Raw genomic sequence first — 22,491 nt, 5'->3', positions numbered from 1 at the left:
ACTCATAATTGAAGGGGATTCAGAGGTGGTGATAGGATTGCTGACTAAAGATCAAAATGATTTATGGAAGTACAATAATGAGAAGAGGAAATTCAAGTGGTTGGTGCGGGAGATGGAAGTTAAGACATGTTGGATTAAAAGATCGGCTAATTCCCTAACTGACGGTTTAGCTAAACAAGGGGCAGAAAGGGATTCATTGTTTTGGGCTAAGCTGTAACGTTAGTGTCTTTGTCTTTTTCTTTTTTCCTTTCTTGAAGCTCTTTGTGACTCTTGGAAGATAAGTGTGTTTGTCTTCCACTTGTAAACTTTCTACTGATGAATTAATGAAAGTGTTATTGATCAAAAAAAAAATGGATGAGTTTATCCTCTACTACTTTAGATGATTTTAACGTGTTAAAAGTAATTAATTGGAATCCCTATGGGCTGCAACTCAATTAAAGGAATTCTAAGCAATATCCAGGTGCATCATCCCACTACAGAAAGTCAGCAATTGCTATAGACATGGTAGGATCCACAAAAAAGCATGTTAAATCTTATCAGTTAGTATGTCTTTTCATGGACCCTATCACATCTTTAGTGCGGTGGAGATCAGGGTGATACACCCTGATTTCTTATTCATCAACTCAATATGTGGCAGTAGAATTTCAGTTTATCCCATCAGTAAAATGAACTTTGTTCTATGAAAAAAAGTAGGAATAAGATCACCCTGATTTCTTATTACATTTTTTATAGGAAACAGTAACTTTTATTAAATAAGATCAAACAGGATTATAAGAGGTTCAGATCCCAAGGTAAAGATCACATCAATAACATTATATTGCCAAATGGATTTGCCACTTACAATGCTTTCAAGGAAATCAAGAGCAACCAAAAGAATAAGCCGCCTCTTACTGCTACCCCCTCCTCGAAGCATTTGCAGTGATAGCAAAATCTACAAGAAAGAGAAACATTTCAAAGAAAGTCAAGAAAATAGTTCAGTCAATGCTTCATAATTCAAAAAGCACATCTTTGGGGCATCCATTTCAATGTGATATGGATAAATACAATACTCCATTCAATATTTTTTTGGAGATAATAATAGTACTACATTCAATACCAGTTACTGGGAAATTTTTCCAGCAACTAATGAAAGATTTTATTAGTAGTAACAGAAAAACTTACAGTATGCACTCACAGTATTATGCACTTCCATATGATCTATAACCCAATCTCACAGACAGCCCCACACTGCTCCCCCACTGCTTTAAGCAGACCCAATAAAACGAGGACTACAAGTTGACCTTTTAACTTGAAAGGTTAACGCCCCACACTAAAACCTGTCTGTTAACTCCATGAACTAATGGATCAGCAAGTAAGTTAGTAGACCTAGTTGTCAAAAAGAAAATAACATCCAAAACAAGCACCGAATTCCTTTCTTCACTGACTGATGTCTAATATTCCATGGCCTATACATTTCTCTTTCCAACCTGCAGATAATAGTCTTTGACTCTCCTTTGATGATCAGCCCCCCAGAAGTCAAAAAATGTACTCAGCTTGTAATTCTGCTAGTATAGAGTTGCCAGCTCCTATTGAAAAAGCCACTTTAATGTCCCCACTATGATCTCTGAAAATACCACCTATATCTCATTCACCAGGGTTCCCAAGCGTCCAAGACAGCATCTGTCACAGTTCAGATTGGTTTTGTTCATTGGAGGGATCCAAGACATGAAGTTCTTTCCTTTTAAATTTGTTTTATTAATCACATGTCAAGAGCACAAGTGTCTTAGATTTTTTTTGATTGGTAACAGTGACAACAATTTTTTTAATGTGAAATGATGTAACTACAATAGTTAAGTGCTTTGCACCTTGTTAAATCTGTTAATATTTTTGTAATATTTGCCACAGGGGCACTACAATCTTTTTACTTCTTTTCATTATTTTGTTATGTCACATTAGTATATAATGAAAAGCTGGTGCCACCAGCTACCACTTTTCGACCCTCCAATCTTGCTTCTCTCTTTCTCTTTTCTCTTCTCTCTTCTTCCTTCTTTCCTTCTCCTTTCCTCCTCTTCTCTTACTTCCATCAAGAAAACATGGTATCAAAGTGGATATTGTAGACCTCAAGACAGATCAATCCAGTTTTCTTTCTTTTTCTTGCTGATCTCCAGTTCGATCTCAGAAAAAACTACATCAAATTGATCTGAGAGCAGTTCTGCACTTGTTTTCTCTTTGATTTCTTGGTCATGTGCCAAGAGAAGTACTCTTTTTGTGGCAGCTGAATGCTGTGAAAGTTTTTTGTGGCTTCCCAACACTTGTATGGATCGAAATTCGAATGATCCTCTTCGTACCCAGGTATGAAATGGGATTTTGTCCTCAAAACCATCCTCACACTGTACTCACAGACCCTTGTAGACATGCATTGGGAATATCTCCCCATGAATAAAAACATACAAGTATGGAGATGTTTGCAATGCATGGTTGCAAAAGGCTGTGAGGACAGTGTGAGGACGAAACCCGAATTCCCCAGGTATGTAGGGTCTGTAGATCAGGTATGATCTGTCCTTGCTGTAACAGCAATAGTATGCACTGTTTTTGGTGACTGTGGTCACTGTATGGACTTTAGAGTGGAATCACTGTGATCCTAGGGCCTCTCCAGTATTTTTTTGCCCTGTCTTGTGTCCGGAACTGCTTTGTAGACTCTGTAGTGGTGATTTCTCTGACTTCCCACAGTCCTGTCCAGTGCTAGAATTGCTAGCTTTGTGGTCATGAATTCCTTTTTTTTGTAGCTGAATAGTGAATTTTGATTGGTTCACCATGTCCTCTGAGGCTACAGTTGTTTCTGGTGTTTCTTCTAGTCACAATGGATTGAGTTGGGGGGGTAGACATGAAATTTCCCATGGCTGTTATTCCTCTAGATGACTGATGACCTTAATTATTTATTTAGAGTGGTCAAAGGGGATTAAACTCTATATCACTACAAGAGGTAAGATAGGATACATTAATGGAAAGGTTAAGGAACCAAAGTCTAGGGGTGTTGAACATGATAAATGGGACCAAGAAAATAGTATGGTGATGTCATAGCTACTTGTATCTATGCTACCACAGGTGAGAAAAAATATTATGTGGGCTGACACAGTTGTTGAAATCTGGGAACAGGCAAAGTCCACCTATTCAGAGCATATGCACTATGCAAAACCTTATCAGTTGCAAGCTGCATCTTCGACTTGTACACAGGGGGAGAGAAATCTCTCAATATACCATCCAGATCTAACTTCAATCTGGAAGGAGTTGAATCATTATCAGAATATGGATTGGAAATGTGATAAGGATGCCAAAGCCTACAAAAACTCAACTTCCCAACAACGGGTATTTGCTTTTCTTTTGGGGTTGAACCCTATGTATGAATCTATTAGGGTGCAGATCCTAGAAAGTAAAGATCTCCCTTCAATCCAACAAGTTTATGCCATGGTGCAATCAGAATAGAATAGAAGAACTATGACGAATAATTCTGAGGGGGAGCCAGTTGCTTTGGTAGCTAGGGAAGGTGCAAATACGAATGGCAGAAACTCGTTTAAGAAGCGTGATTTCCAGAAGAGAATGGAGGACAAGGATAAACTTTGGTGCACTCATTGTCAACAATCTAGGCGCACTAGAGGGACTTGTTGGGATCTTTGTGGGAAGCCAAAGTGGGCTTAGGAGTTGAGTAAAAAATCATCTGGTCAGAATAAAAAGCCAGTCAAGCAAAGCCAAAAGAGTATAATTCAGCAAATATGGCATCTCAGGAGACTACTAGCCCCATTACATCTTAGGAACATCCTTCTGGTTTTTATCACAAGGAAGAGATCATCAACTCTTTCTGTGACCATATGGAGTTGTATGATAGGGCACTTCATCAAATGGATTCTAGCCCCACTCTACCTCTTTTGCATCTACATCAAGTAACTCTGCCATTGCTTTCCATGTGTCATCTCATACATTTGAATCTTCTTGGATAACTGATTTTGGGGCCTCAAAGCATATGACTGGTAAATCCAATTTGTTTTAGGCATATAACCTCCTCTCCAGAAGAAATGAGGTGAAATTGGATGATGGGTAACTCTCTACCATAGCTGGTCAATGAACCATCTCCCTTCCTTTTGGTCTCACTCTTTCTAATGTGTTGCATGTTCCTAAATTGCCTATTAATTTACTTTCCATTAGCAGGATTTGACCTTCAAGAGGATGATTCATAGAGGCAGTATGGTGGATGGTCTCTACATGTTGAAGAATAAAGTTGGTCTTGCATCTTCAAAGTCCACGAGTCTGTCTACTAAGAGTCAGGCCTATCTATGGCATAGTCATCTTGGTCATTTGTCATTGTAGTCATTAAAAATTGTGCTTCTAGAATTATTTAAGTCTTTGTTACTAAATGAAAGTGTTAGATATGTTAGATGAGCAAACACTTTAGAATTCTTTCCCTTTGAGAAAATAAAAGATCCAATTTTCCTTTTCAAAACACTTTAGGATGAGGTTGTTTCCCAATCTGTATCTAGTAAAAGAGATAAAGGAGTTGTAGGTGGAAGAGATACCTTTCCAAGGATTTGTAGGTTTCACCCAGTTTAACTGCAACTTGCTATTCCAACCATTGGCATGTCTCCCATACTTGTTGACAACAGAGGTCCAAACAGCCTCAGGTTCACGAGTGTATCTCCACAATCACTTTTCAAGAAGAGCTAAATTCCTCTCCTTAACATGTCCTAATCCAAGACTCCCACCTTCCTTAGGCTTGCACACTTGATGCCAACTAATTAAATGCTTTTTCCACTCTCCAACCCCTTCCCACAAAAAATCAGGTTGGAGCTTCTCAATTCTGTTTTTCTTTAGCTGGAATTTGGAACACCAAAAGAAAATCCTAGAGTTTCTTCCACTCCATACCACCACAAGAGGAGCTAGCTTCCAAACTATAGCCCCTTCTGATTTTTCTACTCAAGCCTTTCACCTGCCAACTATTGAAAAAAGCTTACAGAGTTTCAAGTAAATATCCTTCCACCTCAAGGGGCTTTTAACCCATCCCCCCAGTCTCTCTAATAGTTCTGCAATGTATGAATAGGTTGTCAACTGATTCAGAGTTCTCAGAACACAATGCACATAAATCACAATTCACTTTAATACCTCCCTTCTCTGCATCGGATGTTGTGATCTTTTTATAGAGAGATTTGGATGAAAACACCCCCGACTTCTCCCAATTCCAAACCCTTCTGTCTACATGAGATGGTTCAATTGCTACATTGCTCAGTTTTTGCAGCAGATCAAGCATAGGTACCATCTTCCAATCATGGTTATCATCCACCAACCACTCCTGTTCTGAACTAAGTTAAAGAGTTGAGGACACACCACTTTCAAGGGTTTTTCCTCACACCAAATATGTGACCAAAACTTAAAACTTGTGACCATCTCCAATCCTTATTTCACCCCTTTAATGAACTCAGGTAATGCCTTTTCAGTCCCTTTCCACACAGCACACCCATATGACGAAGAGACCACCCCTGATCCCAACCCAATTCTCTCCAAATGTACTTGGCTTCATTCACTTCCTTCCATAACCCTCTTTGATGGTTATCAAACTTCCAAAACCATTTTCCCAACAGGTGGTTGTTCTATTTTATTATTTTTTATCCATAACAAAATCACCATTACCATTGTCTAGGTCTTAACAGATTCTTTAAAACAGCTTAACAATTCATGATTGCCCAACATTCTGACCCTAAATCATAGTTGTCATCTTATAAGCTTTCCCCTTCATCGGTTGGTATCACAAAACTCATCAGGAAACAAAGAGCATCCCCATTATATCCACCCAACTCTAATTTGATAGCTGTCTCTTCTCAATCCCTTCTTTTATGGATTTTTTATCAATAACCAATGTTCAGAGAGATATATTGATGAGAGATGAAAGAAAGAACACTCCTTACTCAAATAAAGCGAGAGACACCTAATGTATACAGCTAAGAAGCTGACTAAAGCATACAAATAAAACCAAAGAGCATAGCAGCCATACAGCTAAACCCTCAGAGCCCAGAGCCCCCCATACAAGGTCCCCTGTCTCAACCCCACCCTAGCAAGCAAGGTTATATGCTGATCTAGGTACCAGTTGTTCTTGGTTATGAGATCACACATATTCCAAGAAATTATACCCTGGTTGCTGCAGATCTTAGCTGTGAATTTTCAAGAGTTGAAGTTGAAAAGATTTACTATTTCAGCATCTAAATGGAGTCGAAATTGGGGTCATTTTTTAATTCCCTGTTTATGGTTTATAGTTCTTCCATTTTATTGTATTTTTGGGACTTTCTGGAGATTGAGTAATCCCAGATGTCTTGTCAGATAACCATTTAAAGTTCAGTTCCTCACTAAGCCCTGTTTTATTTTGTTATTGTAATTTTTTTATCAATGACATCACAGATTCTATTAATTCAGAAACATCTTGGGGCCCGTTTGGTTTGTGGGAATAGGGGTCTGGATTCGGAATCGGAATGGCCTATTCCAATTCCAACTGTTCGGTTGCACAGAATCGAAATCCCATTCCCATTCCTGGTGGAATGGTCTTTCCCTCCCCCTCCCTTGGGAATGAAATTCCATTCCAGCTCATTCCAATTCTGATTCCGATTCCCATCTGAACTAAACAGGCTATGGGAATAAACCATTCTGATTCCGATTCCAATTGTGAACCAAATGGACCCTTGGTTTTATAATTTATTACTGTATTTGCTGTATGTTCTTAGTTATTACTGGATCCTGTTGACTCTCTACTTGCACCTCCACATTAATTAATATCATCGTCTTTTACTAATTGCAAGATTTTTTTTTTTTTTTGAAGAAGGTAAAGTATTGAGTTGTAAGATTTTTTTACTAATTGTAAGATTAATAACTAAATTCTATTAAAAGTAAAAGAAACCAATACTGGGACCAACCCAAGCTGTGGAAACATGTCACCTTTGATTTTTGGTGCCTTTCAGGTCATATGAGAAACAACAAAATAACATTCAGAAATAACTAGAAGAAGGCACTGGAATTTCATAAATTATCTGCCCCAGAATTTAAAATGCAACAAAAAGAATTATTTTTTAATACAGGTAGTACGACTTTTGCATTACCAAGGAAAGTGAATATGCCATTCTTGACTCCACATCCTTACTACCTGAACTCAAATGAAAAGTGAATTCAAAACAACATTAGTTCATTTAAATGACTACAGAGTCTGACAATTCAGAAAATAAGGTTAGAACATTAAAAATAATCAAAGTGCAGAAACTTTAGAAATCTTGATTTCGAGAATAAGAAAATTGCTAGCTCACTTATCAACTCAGGTAATCCGTAATCAATCAGACTCATCCACCGAATATCAAGGATACAGAAAATAATCAAAATGAGGATTATTATTAGTATAGCTAGCAGCATTGTTGTAACTGTTTTTACCACTGTTATATTGTCTTCATTTTTGTTAATAACACCAAAATGAGAGATTGAGGTATGGTTATATGTTCTTTTGTTGGTAAAAAGATGACAGTAGTCCATTAGTCTTTAGAGAAATAGAATAATACAATAAGATATATGATATGCATACATGGGAAAAAGGGGCTGACCTCAAAGTGGACACCCAGTACACCTAGGGACCATCCCAAGAGGGCCAAGGCCAGTACATCTTCTCTCTCCCTACTCCTCCCCTGGCTATAGAATCAGCAAATCAATTGGCTGACCTTCAGATCCAGTGGAATGAGATTTTCCCACTGGAAGCCAGATGGTGCTATATATTTGCATTATCATCATACTACAAATGTTCAAAAATCATTTTTTAAGATAAATAATAAGGAATTTATTAAAGAAAAACAAGAACAGTACAATAGGTGATGAGAGATCACCAAAGAAAGAAAGATACAAAAGAAATAAAACAAAAAAAAATACATCAGGATGGTTCACCCATTCCAAACAAGACCAAAAACCAACCAACTGGTTGGTGGTCCAGTTGGTACATTCTCAGTTATGACATAGTGGAGACGCAGGATCTATTCCTGTTGCCACCAGGAGGGGGATGGACTACCCCAGTTGTGTAGCCCCTGTCTTCAAAAAAAACAAGACTAAGAACCAGCCCCAATAAACTCTCTAAAAATTCCCAAAAACTCCAGCAGAATTAAGATCCAATCCAAGATGGTACATATAAAATATTAACATTAGATAGTATATAAGTTACATCGGAAAAAGACAGTACAAAGAAAAAATTATGATGTATCATCACAAAATAAAAATAGAAAAGGCCTCCCAAGTGCCAACCAGCTATATAATAAATCAGTCAACCAGATTTGCTTTTCCAATTAGGGTGAGTAAGCAAAACTTGAGGCTCTCAAGGCAAAACCCATCAATGTTATTGATAGTTACCATTTTTCCTTGAACTGAATCTATGACTATTTTCCGATTAGAGATTTGGATTTATCAAGTTCACAGAAAAAAGGAAAACAAAGTTAACTTGCGTACTATGAAACCACAGTCATCCATATATGTTGATGACTTTTTAAATGATGAGCAGGGGGAAAATTGCAGTATACTTGTACAGTGGGATATAAATACCTTTGACAAGGCAGGAAAGATGAAGATTTTTTTTATCAGCAAGAAATATATTTTATTTATAATTAAGATTGAAACAAATCAGTACAACTTGGTGATGGGAGTGTCATTCCCAACTTAGTATGCTTTTCAGTCTCAAGTTACATATCTGCCCAAAATAGTTGATGCCTCAACACCCCTTGTTTGGTAAGGGAATCAACTAGCCCATTTGCACTTTTTCTGACCCATTTGAAATCAGCCACTACATCCTTTGCAATCTTTTCCACTTCCCTAATCATATGTTTGAAAGTCCAAGGGGTAAGTTTGTTGGATCTTGCACATGAAATGACCACTTTTGAGTCTCCTTCCACCTCAATATGCCTAAATCCCAACTGTTTAGCTAGCTTCAAACCTTGTAGCAATGCCAAATAGTTCAGCCTCCAATGAATTTCCGGTGCTAATCAGTCCTGAGAATAAAGCCAGTATCCTCCTTTCAGAATTTCTAATTACTCCTCCTATACCTGACAATCCCAGGTTTTCAAGAGAGCTCTCATCCAAGTTCAGTTTGATTTTGTTGCCTTCTAGAGGTTTACACTCCACCCTTATTTGTCTTTTACTCTCGAACATTGGGCTACTTCGGTCCAGACTCTTAGGATGTCTGTGACTGAAAAATCTTGGAAGTTGTCCAAAGTTTTATCCAGTGAGCTACTTTCACCTTTATGGTGTCTATTACTTCCTCTAGTGATCTGCTTTTCTCCAAGAAGATCCTGTTATTCCTTTCTTCCCATACCACCCAGCAAATTGCTGCCTACATAGCTCTCCACATTACCATCCCCCTTTTCTTTGGTTGCCTCATAATGTCAGGGTTGAAAAGGCCCACCACATCTTGAGAGGGAACCCACCTGCAGCCAAAGAGAACACAAAAGAACTCCCAAATTTGATGCACGAATGTACAAGAGACTAATAAATGAGATAGGGTTTCACCACTTTCCTTACAAAAGGAGCACATATGATGAGAAAGGCAAGCATATGGCCTTCTCTACAGCATATCACAAGTATTTACCTTACCAAGGAAGATTTCCTAGTAGAGAGCTTGTTACTCCAAATGTCTTTCACAAGGAAGTCCCCAACTAGGGGGTTAGGTGAGGCAATTTCTATCTTCTTGAGGTGGAAATATAGCTCTTTGGTATGATTTCATGGATAACTTCTGCTTAAAATATCATAAAACATACAGCAAATGCTACTGTAAAGCCTACCTCATATAGCCACAACTCTCCCACCCACCCTCTCGATAAACTTACCACCAACTCATGAATTTGACAAGTTACTACCTGTGGCATAACGCCCCCCCCCCCCAATGTTATATGAGGTAGGCAGTAGTAGGAAAGTAGGACTAGGACTCAATACATATTGCAAAGGTTAAAATGAAATTTGAAATTGATCACTGAGGCCATATGGTTGGCTTTTATTATATACACATGCCATCAGCTATAATGCACCATAGTACCAGAGGCTAAGACAATAAATAAGCCAAATTTTGTGTCCATATGTGCTCTTTATTCACATGGAAAGATCTGCCCTCTGTCCATATTGGCAACTTCATGCTTGTCAAGCCAAGACCATTATACCAAGCAACAGTCCCTCTCCATGTGTAAATGCTACATCAAAATAAAGTGCCCATACAAGGAGTTGTGCCACATAGATGGAAGGCATTAATGATTACAAAGGTGAACACATGCATTGATATGCATGCAAAATAATTTAAAAGATTGAGAAGTATTAGGGAAACATCATTCATGGTACAAAGAAAGAACCCTATGAAAAACAATGGCATATTACCAGATTCAAATGAACATAGATTGCCCTATCTCAAGGAGAGCAACGTTTTTGCTATTGGGATAGTGATCATAGAGCTTATAACTACTCAGAAACCATTTTGGAACATAAGCTAAGAACTCATAATTTCTTCTTTCCCAAATCAATCATTTACAAGCTTTACTGTCCAAAAAAAATATATTAGATTTGACAACATCATGAGACATTGGAACTTCATTATCAAAAAGAAATACTCTCTTATTTCATCAATACTTCCTTTGCAAATTAATGTTGCCATTTTGGCCCTAGAGAACTTCATTAATTCTTCTATATTTTTCCATGTGCAGATGTGCCCACACAAGAACTGCTTCTTCATATTGTTAAAGATTGTTTTTCCATGCCTAGACCAGTAGCTCAAACATGCATACAAATGAAATTTAAATAGAAAGCACCACAATAATTGCAAATACCATACCACGTGTGAGAGAGCTCAAAAACCTCATCTTGCCAACTTGACTTCCCTTGGCAATTTCTGACTCTAGTTCATCCTACGAATAATAATAAGTAAAAACCATTATTGAAAAATATATTCAGTCAGAGAGATCAAACTGTAAAAAATGAATCAGCACATTTCCCTTTTAAGTAGCTGAAAACCTTTGCCCTAAGGAAGAACTGTTCAATGTCTGCCTGGATAAAACTTATAATATGAGGAAGACTTTTGATGATGTCCAACTCCTTGTTATGAAATGCACTCTCCACCACCTACATAAAATGGGCAATGTGTGGGTACAGATTTTTTGTTTTGATAAGTAATTAGAAGCATTTTATTAAAGATTAAATGAGAACTATTAGAGGATACGGCATAAAATATCCATAAAGAGGCACGAGCTGCGGCCCCAAAACAAAACAAAATTACAAATGAGCCCAGAATAAATGATCCCTATGCACCCCTTGCTTAGCTAGAAAGTCTGCCAGCTCATTAGCTGATCTCCTCTCCTACTGAACTCTCACTAATACGTGTGGGTACAGAAATTTGGCAAAAGCTTTTACAGTATGGGATCAAAACTGAAACAACCCTTACTTTCATTAAAACAACCATTTGACAGAGGGACTTTAGTCTCTCCCTTTTGATAGGAACCTGCAAATTACCATAAGATTAGCACATTAATTACAGTTCCAGCCAAAACATAGGACAAGCTAAAAACTGTGAAGTAGTAAATGTAGATATTTGATGATGTATTTTATGTGTAATGTGCATCCTCAGATATTCATATCACTATGCATATGATGTATCATAGTACCATAACTTTATAGCGTAGGATCATTGTTATTCTTTTTATAATTTTTTCCTTTTATTTGTCCCAGACTCCTACTTAACAAGGGTATTCTTTTAGTCATTGCATATTAATATAGGGAATCTAGGACTTGGGAGGTCAGCATGAACACTTCATTTACCTTGATCCCAAGATCTGCTAACTCCCTAGCAGATTCAAATTGGAAATAATAATATCATTGTTATGGTTATAATAATAATAATAAATAATAAATAATAAAAGCACTCCTTAGGGATAGATTTTGAAACTTCTGGAGGGAATGAAACGGATCAGATCATGAGAAGGTCCAGATCCAAATTGGAAATGGTATCAAGTCCAGGTCCAAATACTACACAGACCTCATTGGCTGGATTCATACACAATTTGTCCACACGTTTAGTAGATCAAAAAGGAAAATACATACACTGGGATCCAAATACCAAGTCCAGATTCTAGTTGAGTCCATATTATTGGATCCAGTCGGATAAATTTAAAAATGTGGGTGCTTGGTTATGATCCAAACATGCTAAATAGAGGCATGGAATGGGTCAAACTTTGAATGTGAGCCAGTAGTCCCTTTTATGCCCTATTTGACACCCCTTGAATATTATTGTCTAAATCAATTTCTAGCAGGATTCCTATAGTTTCTATGGCTATATCAATCATCCCAAAAAAATAAAACCATGAGGTATAGAGCAGAAGGAAAGTGCAAGAAAAGAAATAAGAAGTTAAGGTTGGAGTCTAGTTCAACAGGGTCAGAGTCAAGCTATGCTGACCCTATCAATACCAATCCCTACATGCTGTCATAGCAAGAGGAAAAGGAGGATGCAAATAGAGTGCAAATTTGCGGTCAAGATGGAATCATGCCTTTAGAATGCCACATCATTAAAGTGAATTAATGAATTGGTCAAAACCAAATAAGATGGCAATAAGATTAGGGCATGTATGGGGAGAATGAATGGCCAGTCATTAGTCATTTAGGAAAAAGGAAAACCTGAGCCAAAAATATTTTGGGGTGAATGTATGGCCAAGTTCCAAAACACAAAATAGAAATTCATAATAAGCCAAAGTTCATTATTGAATACGAACTCTTCTTTTTTGTTTTTCATGATCAGTAGCCAAGTTAAAGAGAGAATTTTATAATGAGATGCCAAGAAAATTTATAAGAAGGAAAAGACTACAATCAGATTACAATGAAAGACTGTAGAGGAAACACTCTCAAGTATTAACCATGATGTTTAAATAGGCCAACCACAAACTATTAAATAGCTTTCAGCAACTTAAATTTTCAGGATAGACTATCCCCTGCATGACAAGGAAACATCATGGAAATATCCTCAATGTATCTCTTCTGAAATGCACTCTCCTTTGAAGAAAACTGCAACCACTGGAAATCCAAAAACAACAAATTCATCTTACAAGATTATTATCCTTTTTCCACCCAACACTTCTGATACCTCACAAGATAAAATAGGCTCAATTCTCCCCTTTGTAAATTTCTTGTATTCCAAAGTTCATCAAATCCCTCATTTCCTTGCTTCGCTCCCAAATTCCTCAACAAGGCCACAACTAATTATTTCAACCACACAACCTTAAATCCATCTACCATTAAGAAAAGAACAATAAACATCTAATCCACCTAACAAGGGATCTATCCTAAGAAGGATGCTTCTCAATACTTCATTCTCCTTGCACCTCCTCTAGTTTGGCTATCTGCGAAAACAGTTTGCATGCTCCTTCTCCATCTGGGATTTTGGACAAGATTTTCATTATAGATGTTAGAGCTCTTGCATCTCTGAAATAGGCCAAAAAATCCAATGTCCCTCATATCTGTCTATAAACCAGCCAATAACAACCTTTGAAGCACCCACAATTTCCATCTACTTTGGACCAATAGAACCTATCAGCCTAAGACCCTGAATCAACAATTCAACCTCAGTTTGAAGAACAAATCTCTAAATTCAATGAGACTTCAAAAAAAAGCCAATAAGATATCACCTGCTGCATCTCGAAAAGCTTCCCCTGTCCAGATAGACTAGGATTCCTAAGGAGCAGTTATAAGAACTTAGCTTCACCACTCACTAAGGAGAGAAAACCAGCTTTGAGCATGCAAGAAGTAGAAGAGCTACCAACATGAGTCCAACGACAGACCATATCATCTATGGAGAAATCTCAAAATCTTGGAATTATACCATGTTTCAATTCTTCCTTTGGCGACAACTTCTAAATCCTGTGTATGAGTTTTGATACATGACCATGTTATTTTTTGTACCGCATACTCTTCCCCTTCCACCTCATTTACACTTTACAATATTATAAAATATATTCATCCTTATCCAAAAAAAAAGGGTTGACAGGTTAAAGAAGAAACAACTAAAATGGTTTGGTCAACTGCAGGGAAAAAAGACCATTTCAGCACTTGGTAAGGAATGCTCTGGTGAAAGTTAGGGCCCCAATAAACGAAAGAACAAGACCCAAAAAAGCATGGTTAAAGTAGAGAAACAATTTCAAACCTCACCTTCAACAGAAAGGATGGCCTTAGCGTGCAATAAGGATGGAATTCTAGCCATGCTGAGTTGGATTCAACCATACCCAATCCAAGGAGGAAGCCCTCCAATGCGACCCAAATCCAACTTGTACCTCAACCAAGGCATTCAGATCACTAAAATATTTTCTTAATTGTGATCAATTCAGTCAAGTGGATCGTATATTATCTCAATTTCATGTAAGATCATGCATTTAAGGTTATATGCCTTGACAAAACAGGCACATAACAACCACAAGTCAGCAGGGAAAAACATCTTACCTCAAGTAATGCATGTAGATCCAGCATTGAGTTGGCCATCATTTGCATTCTACTGGCAATGAGTATTCCCTGCGCTGGATTATTAGACAAGAATAAATTTCCACTTTGTACAAGTATATAAAACCACAGAGAAGAGTTGTGATTAGAGCACACATTTTTAGTAAAGGGGGCATATCTCTTCATAAACTAGGCATTAATGAGTGATAAAATGGACTATATAAACGCACAAAGATGAAGAAAGAAAAGAAAATATTTAAATCATGTTAAATGCATTAAAGCAGAAGATCAAAAAGACTTGATAAAAAGATGAGGAAATTATTAAATGAAAAACTAAAGGACATTTGTGGAGAAGGTATTAGTAATGCTAAAGCTACTAAAAATCATGTGTACCTTCATAAAATTAGAGCTTCCAAATTGCAGGAGGTGTTAAATAAGATGAAGGGAAAGTGTTACAGCATGATGGTATCCAAATAAAAGTTTGGAAAAGTATAGGAGAGTAAGTCTATCATGGATATAACTAAACTATTTAACAAGATAATGAACATAAAAAATGCCAAATGAATAGAGAAAGATATGAAGAGATTATTAATTGCAAAGAAGAGGAAAAAAATGAAAGAGTAGAGCCTCATTTGTCTAGTCATAGTTAATTTATGTTTAAAATTTCAGATCCATATGTTAAGTAGTTTAGAAGTTCTTTTAGTTTGTTTAAGTTTAAGTTTGAGTGTGACAGAAGTGTAACAAGGGATGGACCCTTGTTATTTTGAATGCAAGTACGCAACAAAGATATGGAGGGAGAGAATATGCAAGTAGGTTAGTTGTAAAGAAAATGAAAGAGTAGAGCCTACGTTCTGGTTACATTTAGAAAGATAGTAACAAAAGATTGTAGAGGGTCAAAAAAAAGGAGCAAAGAAGTGGCAAAGCCCATTTTTACAACGTTGTTTACACTTTTTTACCTTTACCATATGATATGGTTTAACTGCACCGTTCCTGAAATACCACACCTTACATTACATCTGGAAATACCAATTCAAGAAACAATGCAATCCCAAAAAAATGCCTTACCACCTTTGCACTCACCTAGATGTCTCCTTGACAATTATGGAAAATTCTAACAATAACCCTAATCTACATAGTCTCTCAAATTTTTGTCACCCCAGATATTTTGTCTTTTCGGACAAAACCTTCTCCGCATCTCCTCAAATTAACTCAATCCCTACAATTCATTCTAAACCTACCTACAGAGTTTCATTACAAAAATCTAACCGTAGATCTGTTTTCTAGATTTTCTAAATTTTTCACAGCCCAAAGAGAATCTGCAATAATTTAACCCAAAATCCTCCCAACCCTAACTAGTCCCTTCTTTACACCAAAAAAGCATCCCTAAACCCTATTTTAGGCAATTTTCATCCCCACACAAACCATTGGATCAAGCAGCACATCACAATGTGGGACAAGACCACAAGTTTCAAGCCTTCAAAGTTGTACATATAGCGACCTTTCTATTAAGCACACTCATTGTGCATTGACAAAGCACTTGAGGAAAGACAGATTAAAAGGTGAGGCAAATTTTGAGATGCTTGGTAGTTGGAGAGTGTTAAAGAATAATGAGTGAATCTCCAGGAAGGGAACCTGTAAGTGCATGTTGTTCACCGCGACTGCGATTGCAATGAAGGTACCAAATCGGAACCACAGAAACACCCATGGCGACACGCAGGCCAATGCGGATCTGCGATGAGCCCATAACATGTCACGGACATGCGATGAGATCAAGAACATCGCAGACCTGCGATACACTTAAGAAACACCGTGCGTCTATAACAAGCCAAAACTATTCGCGATGAAACAACCAGCTGATGACGGAACAAGTAAGCCTACACATCGAACTAGCTCTAACGTCACCCACGCCATGCACTAAGAGAATCCTCGGACGAAAGGAAACTTCGTCCTGGAAAGATCTCGTATGACACGTGGTGAACCCCCAGGAGCGTCCTGATAACCGATATCGAATCAAAAGTCCCCTTTCCAAATAGGAGTCAAATCCCTTTTGGCTCCTTCCCTCCATGGCCTCAAGACCTCCCCTTATAAAAAGGAGTGTAGACCATAACAAACACAAAATTCTGTCAATAGAGGGTCCTTGCCTACTTCTGTTACCTGAGACCCCTAGCCTTTCTTCGTCCTTTAAGGAGACCATGACACTTTGCCTTACCACACCACTTACATTAGAATCTCTGGTCCATCCTTGATCATGGAGGATGGCCACTCGTAGAATCAACCTTTCCCCTGTCCCAGAAGAACAGCTCAACAACTTCGAGAGTGCTAACTTGGAAGTTGAGGACCAAGTTGGCCAAGAAACCACTGACCAAGCCAATATCGAGATCCTAGCCAACAAAGTGTACGACTTCGAAACCCATTTCGACCGCCTGGAGCAAATGTAAGCCGAGATGAGGAATACCCTACAACTACTCCTACAGAAAACAACGGCAACTAAATGTTCCCCATTCACCCCTACCGGCCCTTCTACACCCGCTGCTGCTAACCACCTTGGAGGCTTGAATCCTGGAGTAACTGAACACCCCTCTAGAGCCAACCTTGCACCTGCACCAGACGCAGTACAGAGGACCCGCCTCTCCATTGTCGAACATGTAGAAGAACTACTGAAGGGTAGTTTTGTAATTTTACTGTTCTATACTTTATTTTTTCAAGTTTAATATAAATACATCTTTTCTGGGTTGCTTCGATCTGACTGATCAACCCTAACAGATCTGGACTTTTGTCTTCCTCTCTACTCTCTCTCTCTTTCTCAAGCTGACATGGTATCAAAGCAGGCTACTCTCTTATCCTTTTCTCCTCTCTTTGATCAGTGTGACATCTGTTGTTACTGCCGATTGAATCTGGATTGTTTTGATCTATCCAAAGATCAATTTTCTCTATTTTGCATATCCTAAGAGAGAGATTTTATTAGATCTCTCTCATACGACTTCCGTTTGCAGTGAGATTTGAAAGGAAGTGTCGCCTAGGCCCTCTCATCATACTCTGAAAATATCATCCAGATCGATCTAAGAGAGATCTATACATTTCTTCTGGGCGGCTGCACCCAGACTTTCCTTTTCTAGATTGTGTTCCAAGTTTTTTGTCTTTTGCTGAATCTTGGACGATTTCTGGTGACTTATGGCTTTGGAAAAGAGTGAATTCATTTCCGTCAAGTTTGATGGGAGAAACTATGCTCTCTGAAAATTTCATTTTCAGTACTTTGTTGAAAGGGCTGAAACAGTGGAGAACCGAAAATGCTCAGGTTACATCATGGATACTTGGGTCTATCTCAATGGATGTCAATATCCCGATAAGGGGTCTCAAATCTGCCCATGACATGTTCGAATACCTAGAAAAGGTATATCAGCAATCGAACATGTCTAGGCAATATCAGATCGAAATCGATATCTTCTCCTATGTTTAAGGGGAGAAGAGGATTCGGGAATACTATGCAGGATTTATAAACCTTTGGAAAGAATATGAATTAGCTCGCTTTGGGGATCTTTCTACAAATTGTTGTGTGAAGTCCATGAAGAAGCATCTTACTAAGAGGAAGACCATGCATTTCTTGATGCATCTCAGACCTGACTATGAAACCCGATGCTCTAGCATTCTCAGTAGAGAACCAGTCCCTGAACTAGATGCAATTCTTGGAGAGTTGTAACGGGAGGAAACACGTCTTCTTACTTTATCTGCACTTGATTAGAAGAAGGAACATGGGATTGATACTGTGTTCTTAGAAACCAAGCAGAAGGGTAAGAAAGACTTCTCGAAGTTGCAATGTTATGAATGTAAGGAATTTGGTCACGTAGCGTCCCACTGCAAGAAGAACTTCTGTACTTGCTGCAAACAACAAGGACATATCATTGTGGAATGTCCGACTAGGCCTCCTAAGAAGGGACAGCATAAGGCTTATCAGGCCTCAACCGAATCTGCTACCACTGATGCTGCCACCTCATCATCAGCCCACAAGTCAGATGCCCAAGGAAATCTGAATGAAGAAAGGATCCATGAGCTTATGTCTCCAGCTATTTCTTCTGCTTTTCTACTTTTGGTCTAGCTGGTAAGTCTGCTTTTATGTGTTCATCCCTGTGTCACATGTGGATTATTGATTTAGGGGCCTCAAATCACATGACTAGGGCCTCCTTTGGTCAATCTCCTAAGCCTAGATTCTTTGACAACCATATTATTACTGCCAATGGTGATTCTTTACTTGTATATGGTTGTAATGATTTGTTCTTATCCACTTCTCAGACCAAACGCTTTCATCTTCCCAAAACTCTTTTTGTCCCTAAATTGACTACTAGTTTAATATTTGTACGACAACTTGTTGATGAAGGTAATAATGTTTTATTTACTCATGATGATTGTTTCATTCAGGACCAGCACACTAAAGAGCTGAAGGAGAAGGGGTGCAGGCTTGGGAGGCTGTTTGCTTTGGAATTCAAGGCTAAGAGATCTTCATCGGATTCTTGTTTGCTATCTGTTTCTCCTTGTTCTTCTATTTCTTCATGTAATAATGTGTGGCATTTATGGCATAGATGTTTAGGCCACACTCATGCTAAGAATTTGGATTATTTGTTTTCCTCTGGCTATTTACCTCTGAATACTACTTCAGTCAAGAATATTAATAAATCTTGTTTAACTTGCTGCTATAGTAAAAGTCATGTTTTACCTTTTCCATATTCTACTGAACATGCATCTACACCTTTTTATCTCATTCATAGTGATGTGTGGTCGTCTCCAGTCATCTACACCTTTTTATCTTATTCATTGATGACTGTACTTGTTACACATGGGTTTACTTTCTTCGAAAGAAATCAAAAGTCTTCTCCATGTTTAAAAACTTTCATGCTATGGTAATGACCCAATTTAAAAGCACCATAAATATTTTGAGGTCAGATTCAGGGGGAGAGTATTATGATGGTAAGGATGGTGAGTTTCAAACCTATCTTAAACAACATGGCATTCAGTCCCAGAGATCTTGTCCCGGTACTCCTCAACAAAATGGAGTATCGGAGCGCAAGAACCGTCATATTGCTAGTATGGTGAGGTCCTTGATACAAGATTCACATGCTCCCCTTACCTTCTAGGTGGAAGTGACCCGCACTATTGTTCATCCCATCAATAGTCTTCCTACACCTGTCCTTGCAAATTCTTCTCCTCATCAGTCCTTATTTCTGTTAGACAGTTTTGTATGCCCTTAGCTTCAATCAGTTTTGATGTACTTTTGATATTTAATGTAAATAAATAAAGTACACGTTTGATTCATGTTGTGTGGTTTGCTTCTGTGTAAGACCCTAAAACTGGACACTTAATGAGACTTGTGTTAGTTTTAAATGTTCACAGCCATTGGATAAGTCTGGGGAGATTTATCTTGCCAAGGCTGACACTGGTGTGCTGCCAACTGTTGGGGTGGCTTGTCTCAGCCGCCAGGGTGAGACCCAAGGCACACGCAATGTAGGATTACTTGAACCCTTGAACCGGACCATATTTCTAATACTGCCCTAAACCTTGGAGATTGATGGGCAAAACTGGAAAGTTACACCTGACCCCTAAACCCGATTATGGTACTGCACATGGTGTCAGATTGGGCTGTCTTTGATATGCCAATCAGTGAGATCCTTAGCGGAGGTCAAAACCTGGGTATGTTGGGACAGTCTGAGAATTCATCTGAGTGGGTGATCATAGTGACGGGATCAGCCCCTTTGTCGGACAAAGGTAATGATCGGGGATACTCTCTCTGATGAAAACCAAACTGCCAGCAGTTGATTTCAATCGTTGGAATTTTGTTTTGCAAAATTTATATATATGTTATAAACTTATATATGGTTTCAAAATGTTCGCAAATGGTTTTAATTCCCGGGATCCATGTGAGAAGAGAGTGCAACACTGTTCCTTGCAGCTGAGGGAGAGGTCCTCTCTTGTCGGGCAATGCTTGATCATTATGGGCTGAGAGGTTAAGTGTAAGGCCATTTAGGACAATACCTGATGGGCTAATCTTGCATCTGCCCACAGTCCCTGGGTTTTTATAAGATGGCTTGGCCCAGGGACCACTTAGTGTAAGTGTTGGGCCCATAGGGTCCATGTGATGGGCTCAAGGGGTTCACTGGGCTTTCCAGTGAATTCGGCTAGGCCTTGTAACAGAGGTTGGGCCGAACCCATGTGGATGATGTGTAGATCAATGCTTGGGTCCCACGCCATACAAAGAAGCCCAACTGGGCAGCAGTTTGGAAGACTATTGAGCACTTAATACATATTGGGCCTAAAGCCCATTTCGATCTGGGCTGATTTGATCAGTCACTTAAAGGGGCAGATCTGAGATTAGGTTAAGCCCAAAGTTGATCTAATCTGCAGATAAGATTAAGAGGAGTCCTAATCCAAATACAGATTTGGATAAGGGCAACTCCTAATATGATTAGGAGGTTTCTTAATCACCAAGAAAGAGGAGGAAACCCTAATTCGAATTACTTGAATTCGAACCCTAGGTGTTTTAGCAGAACATCCTGCATTCTTGAGATAAGATCTCAGGTAACCCTAGAGAAGAAAATAGCAGTTCGCCACCTTCTTCTCTAGCATTCTCCTCCACCAGCCGCCGCCACCTTTTCTGCTAGTTCGAGTTTTCAGTCAAAGAAAATCAAGAAAGGTTCTTGATTGTTCATGTAGTGCTCACAGTCTTCCATCGAGTTCTTCAGAAGAACCTGGTTCGTGGGACGAACACTGCTGGTTCGGCTCCATCATCACTGTGTCATCTTCAGTGGGAGCTGATCTTGGGATCTTCTTTGGGCGTGAACACCAACATTGGGAGATACTACTTCTCTGGATCAGGTATAATCCCTCCCTTCTCTTTTGGTTCAAATCTGGTTTGGTTTGGTTCAAGTAGGATCCTTGAATTTTGATTCTAAAATCAGGGAATATACGATTCCCAATTGGAAGAAATGTAGGAAATTTTTGAAATTCGCCCACCCATTCCGCAACCTTTTTGGCGTCCATACGATGGATCCTACCATTCTTTCAATTTCATCGTCCACCAAACCTATCCATCCTTCGTGTCTTAGGATGTGTTTGCTTTGTCCATCTCCCTCCCCATGAACGCACAAAGCTAACAACTCAATCAGCTATGTGTGCTTTCATGGGATACAGTACAAAACACAAGGGATTTCTCTGTTATGATCCCAAAGTCTGTTGATTGCGCATTTCTCGTAATGTCATATTTCTTGAGAATCTCTCATTCTTTGAACATATTTGTAAATTACCTGCACCATCCATCTCTATTCTGCACGATTTTGGATCTACAGGTGATTCTCCTTCTCTTCAGCCTCTTCAAACATACTTCAGGAAGCATCCAGTTCGCCCATTGCCTATTCCTCTCCATCCACCATTACTATAAGTGCAGATTCTCCTACTGAGGATTTACCTTCATCTATTCCTTTGTGTCGGCCATCTCGTATTTCTTGTCCACCTGATCACTATGGCTTCTTTTCTAGTCATAGCTCCTTCTCAGCTGTTTTGTCATCCATGGATATTCCTAAGTCTTACAACCAGGCCGTAGCAGTTAAGCATTGGAAAGAAGCTATGGATTCAGAGGTTCAGGCTCTATTGGAAAATGACACATGGGATCTTGTCTCTCCTCCTCCAGATGCCTCCATAATTGGCAGTCGGTGGGTTTACACTGTAAAACTCAAATTTGATGGTACTCTAAATAGATATAAGGCCCGTTTGGTTGCTCAAGGCTACAAGCAAGAGTATGGAATTGACTATGATGAAACTTTTGCACTTGTGGCTAAAATGACAACAGTCCGTTTACTACTTACCATTACTGCCCTCAAACAGTGGACAGTTCATCAGATGGACGTTAAGAATGCCTTCCTCCATGGAGAGTTACAGGAGACAATTTATATGAAACCACCTCCCGGCTACTGTGACAATCCTCAGTTGGTGTGTAAACTAAAGAAATCCTCATATGGCCTTAAA

General features: G+C 38.7%; 1 protein-coding gene across 3 annotated transcripts in view; it reads right to left on the bottom strand.

Moving 5' to 3' along the window:
- The window catches only part of LOC104611840 (uncharacterized), a 65,143-nt gene that overhangs the window by 20,432 nt on the left and 22,220 nt on the right, over positions 1 to 22,491 (bottom strand). For all 3 annotated transcript variants that reach the window (XM_019200168.2, XM_088895707.1, XM_088895708.1), the window contains 6 exons: positions 14,488 to 14,556; positions 11,450 to 11,506; positions 11,023 to 11,130; positions 10,844 to 10,916; positions 7,110 to 7,153; positions 842 to 931 (listed from right to left, as the gene is read on the bottom strand). In XM_019200168.2, the coding sequence (XP_019055713.1) occupies positions 842 to 931; positions 7,110 to 7,153; positions 10,844 to 10,916; positions 11,023 to 11,130; positions 11,450 to 11,506; positions 14,488 to 14,556 (441 nt within the window). The remainder of the gene's footprint in view (positions 1 to 841; positions 932 to 7,109; positions 7,154 to 10,843; positions 10,917 to 11,022; positions 11,131 to 11,449; positions 11,507 to 14,487; positions 14,557 to 22,491) is intronic.

The sequence above is a fragment of the Nelumbo nucifera genome, chromosome 1 (genome assembly GCF_055504915.1).
Source record: "Nelumbo nucifera cultivar China Antique chromosome 1, China Antique-T2T, whole genome shotgun sequence".
Classification (NCBI taxonomy): Eukaryota; Viridiplantae; Streptophyta; class Magnoliopsida; order Proteales; family Nelumbonaceae; genus Nelumbo; species Nelumbo nucifera.
Note: the sequence above shows the minus strand (reverse complement) of the source record. Positions and strands in the feature narration are given on the sequence as shown.